Below are 12,004 nucleotides of genomic sequence, written 5' to 3'. Positions count from 1 at the left end.
GCTTTGAATTTTAGGTCCTCAAACTAATAGCTTTCTCATGATTATATGTAAATGCAAAAAATAACGGGTGTGTTAATGGGGAGCATACTAAGATAAATTCATATGTATGCAAATTTTTACCGGAAAGTTTTGGAAATGTAGTACTTGGTTCTTTGCATAAGTACTTTAACCTTTTAAGACTCATAAATTTCATAAACCAATTTAAGCAACTGTTTCTATCAGAAATAGATATTTTCTTCACTAATATAAACGGTTTTGCCCCTTTCCCCAATTTGTGCCTATAGTTGCTACTTGATAACATGGCCCAGTAAAACTTTGTTTAAATATCAGGTCCTAGCACTAACAATTCCAGAAGTCAGAAAAATTCTAAGTTAAAATTGCAAGAATATCTTTCATGCATTCTATTTTACTTTATTGTTACAATTTAAACAAATTCAGAAATTTGGGGTGCTTTTGGCTACTTAAGTATAATAAAACACACTGCAAATGCAAAGGGAACAATGTCATAAACTTAAATAGAAGAGATGCCTGCTTTCTGAACAGCTCTGCCCTTATGATCAGGATCCTCTTCATCTCACATATTGATTCTAAACACACTGTTAGCATCTGTTCCCAGAAGGTCCCTCGACATTAGAGCAAGTCAGAATACCTTAATTTCATAGCTCATTTAGCAGCAGGCAAGCTACTTTAACACAGACTTGAGGTTTAGGTAGATTTGGTATTATTTAGAATCCAGGCTTAAATTTTGCAAAGATTTTTTGGAAAAAAATTTTCCAAAGAGCAGAAGAAATTAAAACGGAGGTACAAGAACTAAAGATACACCATGTGAGACAACAAACAAAATATTTCAGTCCTAACCAAACTGTAACCCTTTCAGTATAGCTTGAGGTATTTTTAAATATTTATATAAGCTAAATAGCATTCACAGTTTCCAAAGCTGCTTTTTACTGAGATAGCTTCAAATTTTCATAATATTTGACTTTCAGACATGTTTTCATGTGCCAGTCTCTGCGCTCAGACTCATGGAAATACCAGACAGCTAATCAGTGGCAGAAAAATGGTTCTTGTAGTAATAAGGGTTCTATTTCCCAATTACTATGCTATTCCTAGCATGTGATTAAAAAAATAAGAAATTTGCAATTCATATAAAAGGAAAACTTGCTTAAAATTCGAAAGCAAGTCCAGTCTGGCAGAGGTATATAAGACATTAAATAATAGAATCGGATTCTTTCTTGAAGATTCCAGATGAGCTTGACAGCAGAGAGTTCTGGTTCTCCAACATTTTCTCCATCTTTTCTCCTCCAGTGGTCTTACTGATCTCTCTTTGCTTCTTACTATGGATCCATGGAATAAAACAAAGCACAGCACCTCCAATAAGGGGAGGGATCCCAGCGAGGTAGAATGCCACATCATAGGAGCCCAGCTTGTCCCGAAGTAACCCTGAGGAGGGAAAAAGCTGTCACCAAGAGAGAACAAGTGTGGCTCTTAGGGGTCTCAGATCAGTTACACCGATGGCCTAGTCTCAACCTAATTTCACCTCAAACATCAGACATTTTTTAGGAAATGGATCTGAAATATAAACCTTTCCTGAAATGAGGGAGGAAAAGATTTTATATCTTTAATCTTGTCACAAAGTGCAGGCCTTTAGGTTTTCATACCAAAGTATTACTTTAAAAGAATATCTGCAACCAAGCTTTGCCTTTCTCAAACCCCCTTAGAGGCCAGTTGGGGCATTCTGACATAAGGTGTAAGCATCCTTAATTCAGCTGAAGGTGGACAGACCATCTGGCTGAAACTTCTTTCATGCACACATAATTCCAAATGTGTCTACCTTTCAAACTGTTCTTCAGCCTAATTGTTTGTTTATGAAATACCGTGAAACTATTTTAAATTATAATCCAAAATCATGGAAAATTATAAATCTAAGAGGATGAAAAAGCTAGGTAGTTAAATACATTAAACAACGTTAACATTAAAACATAACAGGCCAGGTACAGTGGCTCACACCAGTAATCCCAGAACTCTGGGAGGCCGAGGCAGGAGGATTCCTTGAGGTCAGGAGTTCAAGACCAGCCTGAGCAATAGCAAGATCCTGTCTCTGTGAAAAATAGAAAAATTAGCTGGGTGTGGTGGTGCGTGCCTGTAGTCCCAGCTGCTCAGGAGGCTGAGGCAGGAAGATTGCTTGAGCCTAGGAGTGTGATATTACAGGGAGCTATGATCACACCATTGCAGTCTAGCCAGGGCGACAGAACAAGACTGTCTCAAAACAAAACAAAAAACATTAAAACATAATGGCCGGGCGCAGTGGCTCACGCCTGTAATCCTAGCACTCTGGGAGGCCGAGGTGGGAGGATCACTTGAGGTCAGGAGTTCGAGACCAGCCTGAGCAAGAGCAAGACCCCATCTCTACTAAAAAATATAAAGAAATTAACCAGACAACTAAAAATATATAGAAAAACTTAGCCGGGCATGGTGGTGCATGCCTATAGTCCCAGCTACTCGGGAGGCTGAGGCAGTTGGATTGCTTGAGCCCAGGAGTTTGAGGTTGCTGTGAGCTAAGCTGATGCCACGACACTCTAGCCCGGGCAACAGAGTGAGACTCTGTCTCAAAATAAAAAAAAAGAAAGAAAAAAAACCATAACATAACATTAAAATATAAGGACGTGTTTGTGAAACTAATTCTGAAAACCATTATTTAGAGTACTCATTATTTCTAATTTCTCTAACAAATACCAGGACTCAGGTTTGGTGTTTATTTTTGTTGGTTTGTTTGGAGACAGAGTCTTGCTCTGTCACCCTAGAGTGCAGTGGCGTCATCATAGCTCACTACAACCCCTAACTCCTAGGCTCCAGCGATCCTCCTGCCTCAGCCTCCTGAGTAGCTGGGACTACAGGAGCGTGCCACCACGCCCAGCTAATTTTTGTATTTTTTGTAGAGACAGGGTCTTGCTATTGCTCAGGCTGGTCTCAAACTGTTGACCTCAGGCCATCCTCCTGCCTTGGCCTCCCAGAGTGCTAGGATTATAGGCATGAGCCCCGGCACCCAGGTGACTCGGGGTTTTAAAAATTATCTTAGTGTTTTTGAACTTTTGTAACTTTTACTATAAAACTTCAGTTATCTGAAATGTCCAGGGAACATACTATACTGAATATTTATGTGACTTTGTTAAATAGCTGAGCATTTGTCTAGTTAAATACCAACACACAAAAATGTGTACATTGATTCTGCATACAAATATAAAATATACAATACCTGTAAATATACTATATTTTTAATTTTTGAATCAGACTATTCCATATAAAACTGAACCTTTCATTCTTATGAACATTAATGATTATGTTTTGCTGTAATACTATAATGCACCCAGAACCTACTGGTCAGCTAGGGGCTTTCTGCTTTCGGTTCCTGTGTGGTGTCATTCTTCAGTTTTGGGAGTTTCCTTTACCTTCCTTATTCTTGTTCTGTTAACAGACACTTCGAGTAGCAAACACCATTACTGCTAAAGTGCTATTTTATAATCTGCTGTGAACTTGGAAACCTTAAAACTAAGCCTGTAGGGTATAAAAAAAAGAGTGAACAGTATATTACCTGCGGGAGAGAAGAAGGAGTGGAGGGTTCTCCCACAGAGAGACTGTGACCTTTTAAACTGAAACTCTACTTGGTCTGCTCAGTAGTAACTCTGCTTGCTTGATTCACGACTGGAAATATTGTTCAGGGTTTGAGAATGAATTAAACTGGACTTTCACTAAGCTCCTCATGTGCCAAATGCAGATGATGGTACATATAAATTTTATCTTAATTATATCAAATATTCTAATACTAATTCACACCAGCACCCAATAATACTGAACATGAGATATCTTTATACTGTTATTCAAAGGATTTCTAAAGGCAGAATTCACATAACATAAAATTAGCCATTTCAAAGTGAACAATTCAGTGGCATTTAGTACATCACAATGTTGTGCAATTACCACTTCTACCTAGTTCTAAAATATTTTCATCATGCCAAAAGGACGTTCCATCCCCACTCAGTAGTTATTCCCCAATCCTCCTTCCTTCCACTCCCTGGCAACCATTAATCTGTTTTCTGTCTGTATGAATTTACCTATTCTGGATATTTCACATAAAAGGAATCATATAATATATGAGTTCTTTTATATTTGGCTTCTTTTACTTAGCATAATGTTCTTGAGGTTTACCCGCGTGGTAGGTAACATGCATCAGTATAGTACTTTATTTCTTTTTATGGCTAAATAATATTCCACTGTGGATATACCCCGCTGTGTTTAATCTACTCATCCATTGATGGACATTTGGGTTGTTTGCAGTAAATGTGATTTTTCATCAACTATTCTTCAGGGAGCTGCATGATCTCTTACACAAAGTGTACATATTTAGAAATTTTTCAGAATCTTCATCTTTTTAAAAAAACATGTTCCCATTCTTCTAAAGCACATACTAAGTGAAATGTAGGAATTTTAAATGCTTAAAGCTCAGAAGCTTACTTTTACACATTTTATTGAGTGTTTTAGATGCCAGTAAGCATAAGAGGGACTCTCCAGCAAACTTTTTCAATATACCGTCTACAGCTAGTCTTGTGAAAAATGTTAATAGATAAGGCACACATAAAAGCAAAAGACCAGTAATCAATAAATTATAATATGTCTTACCTATAAGTGCTATTTAGGACCTGAAGTAGAAAATGCTATGAATTAATATAATGACTGGAGAATCATAGTATTTACCTGCAATGGGTGGGCCCACGGTCATGGGAACAGACATGAATCCGAGCAGAAATCCAATTGCTTGGGAGACATCCTGGGCACCAACTAACTCAAAGGCTATGGGGGCCATAATAGAAATGAAGCATCCATCGAAGAGACCCATAATGAGACAGACAGCAATGAGGGCCCCGAAGATGCTACACAGGGGAATCATCATGGACATCAGACCGATGAAGAAGAAGGAGAGTACCTAGGACAGACACCACAATGTCAACTCTGTTCTCAGCAAAAGGGAATGTCACGACTACTGAGCAGTGTGCTGAGGATTTCCAAGTATTACTGGATATCCCCTTTGCCCCCTGCCGCTGCCTAGTTTGCCTTGATTTTATATACATAATCAACTCCCATAATCATCTCCCCCAAGTTCCCCTGGCACTTTCTCAACATTTCCATTAAGTAATTAAGAAGAAAATAACTGTTTTTATATATTTACTTTCCCTCCCAGACTGCAAACTCTTTGAAGTCAGAATCTGTAAACCATTCATCTTGGGACTAGATATTATGAGGTTTAAAGATCTTGCACCTGGTCAGTGCTCAATCAACTCAAATTCATTCATCAAACACTTGACTGTTTTTTCACCTTTGAAACTATATATACCTCATTAGCAAATGTTATAGATATATTTAATATTTATCTAGAATTAAGGTTCAGAGTATTTATTTTGAGCCATTGAACACCTTCATTTCAGTGTTAGAGAAGTTAATAGAATCAGACACCTGATTCTGCCTCCCATATGGTAGGCCTCGTGCCATGTGCTAGAGATGTCAACAATGCATAAGACTGGGCTCCTACCCTTGGGTTATACAGAAATGGACATTTAAATAAATAAGTGCAAACGAAGTGTTCTATATGCTGCCACAGTTATATATGCAAAATATCTTTGGTACAAAAAAGGAGGAAACAGATAATTCAGTAACTTTTTTAAGGCACAAAACTATTTAAAACTGGAAAATTCACTAGTTAGCAGAAAAAATATCTTAAAAAGCATCAGACTTTTTAAAAAAAGTATGCATATGATAGCAACTATCATTTCTGTAGTGTTTACTAAGTGCTAGGCATTGTTCTAAGCACTTCAGATGGATTATCTCACTGGTGATACTGGTGATCCTAGCAACTGTATGAGGTGAGTATTAATGTTATCCCCATTTTACAGATGAAGATGATGTCGGGAGAGGTTAAGTAATGTGCCCAAAGCTTACAAGATGGAGCCAGCCTGGACCCCACAGTCCACGTGGGCAGCAGCAGGCAATGGGTACAACTGCTCCGGGAGGGTGCCCTCCAATGACAGCTGGGCTGGGGAGAAAGGGAAAGGCCAGCCAAAGCAGCTGTTTGGATCGCTGTCTTCATCTGCTCTGTTTTTCCTAGGACCCACTAGTGCGCCTATGGAAGACCAAGCTTGGTAGGACACCTCAGGGCAGCAACTCACAACTTGAGGGGCTCTTAAGGTGCAGAGTGTGATTTCAGGGTGATTCAGAAAGAGTGGTTTTCACAAACTTTAACACAAGTGGCCTGCGGACATCACAATAAGAAACATGCTTTTGAAAAATGTTTCACATCCAGGTTAGTTCTCTTCTTCATATTATCATACCATATAACTGAGTAAATCTTTCTTCGTTACTAAAATATGGTTTTATGGTAAAATTATGATACATTTAAGAATCTGAGTTGACTATTTGAAAGATAAACCTGGCACTTCACACTAGCATTTCTAAAGAACACAATCTCCCCATTTCTCCTGATTTTTATTTTCTAATTAAATATTCTTTTCTCCAACCCACCTTCCATGAAAGCACAAACATAATTTCTTAGCAGTGAGTAATCATTGGGCTTACAGCCTGGTAGGTTGGAAAGAACTAGGGCTCAGAGGAACAAGATCAGGTTCTAGCTCATTGTGACTATGAGCAAGTAAAGACTTCCTGATGCTTCCCATTTATCAAGACAAAAAGAGATCTAAAGAGAAATCAAAATGTAGAAAGGGGGTTGAAATTAACAAATAGGCAAGGCTTTAAGTAGTTATTTTTATTGAAAAACTAACCAGACAAACCTTAATATTCCTAATCACAGATACATTTTTATTCTATCTACAAACACAAAAGGAGATAACATAGAAAGTTATTTAAATCTTAGAAACGTATCTATAATGACAAACTCCAGAGAATCTAGAATAAAACTTTACGACACTACAGGGCCAGAGTCAATGGATTTAATTGGTAAAACCACAGACCAAACATTCCCAACCACACCATTATAATTATACTAGGTTAGCTTTCAAGAATATATTTTTTTCTTTTAATGTGTTTCATGTTCTTTTCCTATTTTGTTCAGTACAAATTTCTTTCAAGATAAGAAAACCAGCTCTGTAGAGTTTTATATTTAGTGAATGTTGGAAGCCTAATGCAGTAGTTGGAACAAAGTCAGTTTTGCTTAATTGTGAATGCTTTCTTGGAACAATTTATATAACATGAGTCCAGGCACTTTACATTTAGTAATTTTCCTGATTTCTCCATCCATTTTTGGTCTCTTCAAATTTTTGGTTTTTGGTCAGTTTTGTAAAAGATTATTCACTTAAGAGTTTCAAATTTATTAGTATATATTTTAAGCATATTATTTCTTAATACTTTACCTGTCTGCAAGTCTCCTTTTCTCAATTCAAACTATATTAATTTATATTCTTTTTCAATTATTTGACAATGATTTATTAATTTAGTTGTTATTTAACAGTAAAATTTTTAGTTTTCCTTTAAGACTTGAGTTTATAGAAATTTACACATTTATTCTTTTTTTTTTTTTTTTTTGAGACACAGTCTCACTCTGTTGCCCGGGCTAGAGTGCTGTGGCATCAGCCTAGCTCACAGCAACCTCAAACTCCTGGGCTCAAGCAATCCTTTTGCCTCAGGCTCCCAAGTAGCTTGGACTACAGGCAGATGCCACCATGTCCGGCTAATTTTTTCTATATATTTTAAGCTGTCCAGCTAATTTCTTTCTATTTTTTTAGTAGAGATGGGGTCTTGCTCTTGCTCAGGCTGGTCTAGAACTCCTGAGCTCAAATGATCCGCCCACCTCGGCTCCCCAGAGTGCTAGGATTACAGGCGTGAGCCATTGCACCCAGCCTACACATTTATTCTTAAAGCATTTCTCAGAAAAATAACTCACTGCTTCTACCTTATTTGTAGCTATACTAGTGATGCTCTTTCCCAGAAGATGTTTCTACCCAAAACGTAGCTAAATTAGGAGGTAAGTAGGCCACGCTGGTGAGAAAACACCTGTTCCTCATACACAGGGACACCCAAGTCACCAGGAACACATGCCAAGGTTTAGTAAACTGTACATATAAGAGGTTCAGTACTTCCTCATCACTTTCCAAAATAAATATTGATCTGTACATACTGGGATCCAGTTTAAAGGGTGAATAAACTTAGTATTATATACAATCTTTTTTTTTTTTTCTCTTTCAAACATAGCAGCTCTGGTTAGATTCAAATAAGAGATTCAGAGGCTCCTAATTTTCTTGTAGGCTCTGGCACTGACATTAGACAATGACAGTTTAGATGTCTACATTGCTTTTGTTTTCTTAAAACCATCCAAGGAAGTATCTTTTGTTATAGTACCACAGGCTCTAAAAGAATTAACCCCCTGTGAGTTAGTTTGCGTTCATAAGGATAAAAATTTCTTGTGCTATTACCTTTCCCATTTCTTTGTTATCACAAAGAAAACATTCTGGGAGAAATGTCAGGTTAAGTTTTCCTCAGGAATCTAAGTGTAGCTCAAGAGGAAAAATGAGCTGCACCTGAATAAGCAGAAGGCATTTTTGGAGACAGACACTTAATTGGCCACAGTTAGATTCAAGTGTTGATCCTGTAAGTTTATTCAGTATCAACTTTCCAGACTTTCAGAGCCTCTGGCTAGGCACTCAGGACAGAAAAGAGTTGGCAGCAGAGTTCTGCTGGTCCTTCACAAACTAAAGAGAAATGTTCAGGCCACATAGCCTGATGTGGCTGGTGTCTTCTGAAGTACTCAGAGACCATAATACTTTCTAAGTGTTTCACAGGGGGTCTGTTCAACCTTTTCCATGGCACATGAGTATTATCCTTTCCACCTGATAGAGGAACTGGCACTTGACGTAGTCACGCCCAGTGCCAGTCTAGATGAGATTATGGCAGGGCACAGTGGCTTGAGCCTATAATCCCAGCTATTCGGGAGGCTGAGGCAAGAGGATCACTTGAGGCCAGGAGTTTGAGACCAGCCTAGGCAACATGGTGAGATTACCCTATCTCCAAAAAAATGAAAAATTAAAAAATGAGACTATGAATATGGGATCTCTGATTCTTTATTTAGGCTGGACAATTGTTAAGTATTTGGATACTATTTTGTAAATATCTTAGGTTTGTTAAAGTATATACCCTCATCCCAAGACATCTTTAGGAAAATGTAAAATGCTAAGATGGAATGAAAAAAAAAAAATTGGGCAACATTGATCAGTTTACTCTACCTGAACTGGAAGAGGAAGCTTACACAGGAAGGTAGATATCAAAGTCATTAATTTTTCTAAGTTACAAAAGTAACTCATGAATACATTCTTTAACAAATTCAACCTGAGAGAAATGTACACAGTAATGTATGAAAGTTTTCCTTCAACCCCCTCCCACCCTCAACTCATGCCCACCTCCCCCTCAGGAATAACCATTCAACAGTTTGGTTTGCATCCTCCCAGACCATTCCTATGCACACACATATGTTGTCTGGGTTGTCCGCTTTGTATACGTGGACATGATGTCTGCATATGTCCATGTCACAGAGATAAATGACACAATGGAAAAGTGATCTAAATCCAAAGTTTTCAATTCTCACATGCAAAGTTATAACTTTCAAACCTTCGAAACACTCTCACCCTTCTAAAACACTTACATATTAACAAATCTGTAGTAATTCAATGGTAATTAGAAAGACCTGTGAGGTTAGGGAAAATGTTAAGATGATACCAGGGCACATGCAGCCTTTCCTCTCCCAATAAAGTATATATACCCCAGGAACTTTTGTGAAGATTTTCTTTAATCATTATTATTCTATATAATGCAATTCAATCATCTCTTCTGGCAGGAGCAGTGGACTTCACTCAGCACTTAGAATTGTTAGGTTGAAAATACCTTGATGGAAATTTAAATTCAGAACTGTTAAGCAAAAGTGTCAGATATATTCCTAAACTCTGTTATCTGTAAGCACAGACTCTAGGGCCAGGCACAGTGGCTCACAACTGTAATCCCAGCACTTTGGGAGACCAAGGTGGGAGGATTGCTTGAGGCCAAGAGTTGGATACCAGCCTGGGCAACACAGTGAGACCCTGTCTCTACAAAAAAAGAATTTTTTAATTATAAGCAAAGACTCTAATTTAGGATAACTAGGTCTCCTTTTTTGAGACCTATTCCAAATCACCATCAGCCTTCAGTATTTAATAGAATATTAAAACATAATAAAGCAAGGATTTATTAATCATCCAGCCCGGACCAAGCACTTTACATAAGCTGTCATCAAGAATCCTCACCACAGCCTGATGTCAGTTTTGAAGACAAGTTGGTGGTAGAACTAGGGTGAACTGGTTTCTCACTCCAGAGCCTGTGCTCTTCTGCTCTGCAGCCTCCCAAACTGGGGATGAGTGTGATCCGAAACTAGATCATGTGGGAGGGTTGTGAAAAGTGTCTATGTCACTAGTGTTCTAGGCCTGGCTGCTACTCAGAACTGGCTTCAAGGAGACAAGGAGGGAAGAGAACTGTCACAGCCCCATGAGGTTGGGCTATAATAGACAAAAGCAGGGAGTGGTTACATCTGAGAAAACACACTACCAGTGAAAGGGAAGAAGGGAAGGTAAGCAGAAGAACACTCTAATCCTGAAAAGGCTGGGCCAAAAGGCAGACAGCCAGGGAGGCAGAGAGGGAGAAAGAGGAATGAACAAACAGGCAGAGCTAGAGTCAGTTGTAGCAGAGAAGAGCGAGCCAAGAATCAAAAACCACACTGAGTGTCTGGGAAGTTGGGGCAGGGAAGCCAGGAAAAAGGAGAGGCAGAGGGGAGGGACTGTGGGAGTGAGTCCAGTAGCCTGCATGGGTTGGGCCTGTGTGGTCTCCTGTGCCTCTGTGTTCACAAGGTGGAGTCTATGCAGGGCTCCCAGCAGTCACAGGACACACTGAAGACTTTCTTACTCCTTCACAGGCCTGTCTGGAATGCAGCCATCACACCTGTGACTCAGCATGTACTGCTGGGTGCCCCAACACTGCTCTACATTTAGATGAAAAAATTAGATAAGACCTAAAAGAAGCCAGGTTGTGGCTAACCTTTGATCCAAAATGAAATATCTGGCCGGGCGCGGTGGCTCACGCCTGTAATCCTAGAAATCTGGGAGGCCGAGGCGGGTGGATCGCTCAAGGTCAGGAGTTCGAGACCAGCCTGAGCAAGAGCGAGACCCCGTCTCTACTAAAAATAGAAAAAAATTATATGGACAACTAAAAATATATATATAGAAAAATTAGCCGGGCATAGTGGCGCATGCCTGTAGTCCCAGCTACTCGGGAGGCTGAGACAGGAGGATCACTTGAGCCCAGGAGTTTGAGGTTGCTGTGAGCTAGGCTGACGCCACGGCACTCACTCTAGCCTGGGCAACAAAGTGAGACTCTGTCTCAAAAAAAAAAAAAAAAAAAAGAAATATCTGACCCACAATACTGACTTTTAACTTACTACTTTGTGACTGCAGACCAACATGGGACAAGTTAAGAAAGGCTATATTTTCTTTTGTAAATTACTTGAAATATTCAAGTATTAAAATGTGCTCCCAAAATGTTGCAAATGACCTATTTGCCCCATTTGTAGGGGGAAAACTTTCAAAAGTTGTTTTGAAGTAAAACACTGACGTATAAAATATATCATGACTTCATCCATTATAGCATCTTAGTCCAGGCCTCTCTCACCTGCACCACTGTATTATCTCCCAACTGGTCTTCCTCCCCTCTTGTACTCATGTTTCCCTCCCTGTAGTCCATCTTCCACATACAGAGCAATCACAGTGATCTTAAAATGCAAAATCAGACCAACATTCTCTAATAGAGGCCCACTATACTGAAAGCAAAATCTCTTCATCTTGGCTTTCAAGGCCCTGTATAATCTGGCCCCTCCTAGCTTTCCAGTCTCTTCCCATGTCACTCTCCCTGTCTTCTTAAATCCCCAAACACA

At 39.0% G+C, this 12,004-nt stretch overlaps 1 protein-coding gene across 1 annotated transcript in view; it reads right to left on the bottom strand.

Moving 5' to 3' along the window:
- Nucleotides 1-264: 264 nt before the first annotated feature.
- SLC16A10 (solute carrier family 16 member 10) overlaps nucleotides 265-12,004 on the bottom strand; it is a 99,846-nt gene continuing 88,106 nt past the window's right edge. Inside the window, exons 5-6 of the mRNA XM_069488079.1 lie at nucleotides 4,750-4,978; nucleotides 265-1,440 (exon numbers count right to left, since the gene is read on the bottom strand). Of these exons, the coding sequence (XP_069344180.1) occupies nucleotides 1,208-1,440; nucleotides 4,750-4,978 (462 nt within the window). The 3' untranslated portion in view covers nucleotides 265-1,207. The remainder of the gene's footprint in view (nucleotides 1,441-4,749; nucleotides 4,979-12,004) is intronic.

The sequence above is a fragment of the Eulemur rufifrons genome, chromosome 15, assembly GCF_041146395.1.
Source record: "Eulemur rufifrons isolate Redbay chromosome 15, OSU_ERuf_1, whole genome shotgun sequence".
In the NCBI taxonomy this organism is placed as follows: Eukaryota; Metazoa; Chordata; class Mammalia; order Primates; family Lemuridae; genus Eulemur; species Eulemur rufifrons.
The sequence above is the reverse complement of the archived record's forward strand: the minus strand, read 5'-3'. Positions and strand labels throughout refer to the sequence as shown.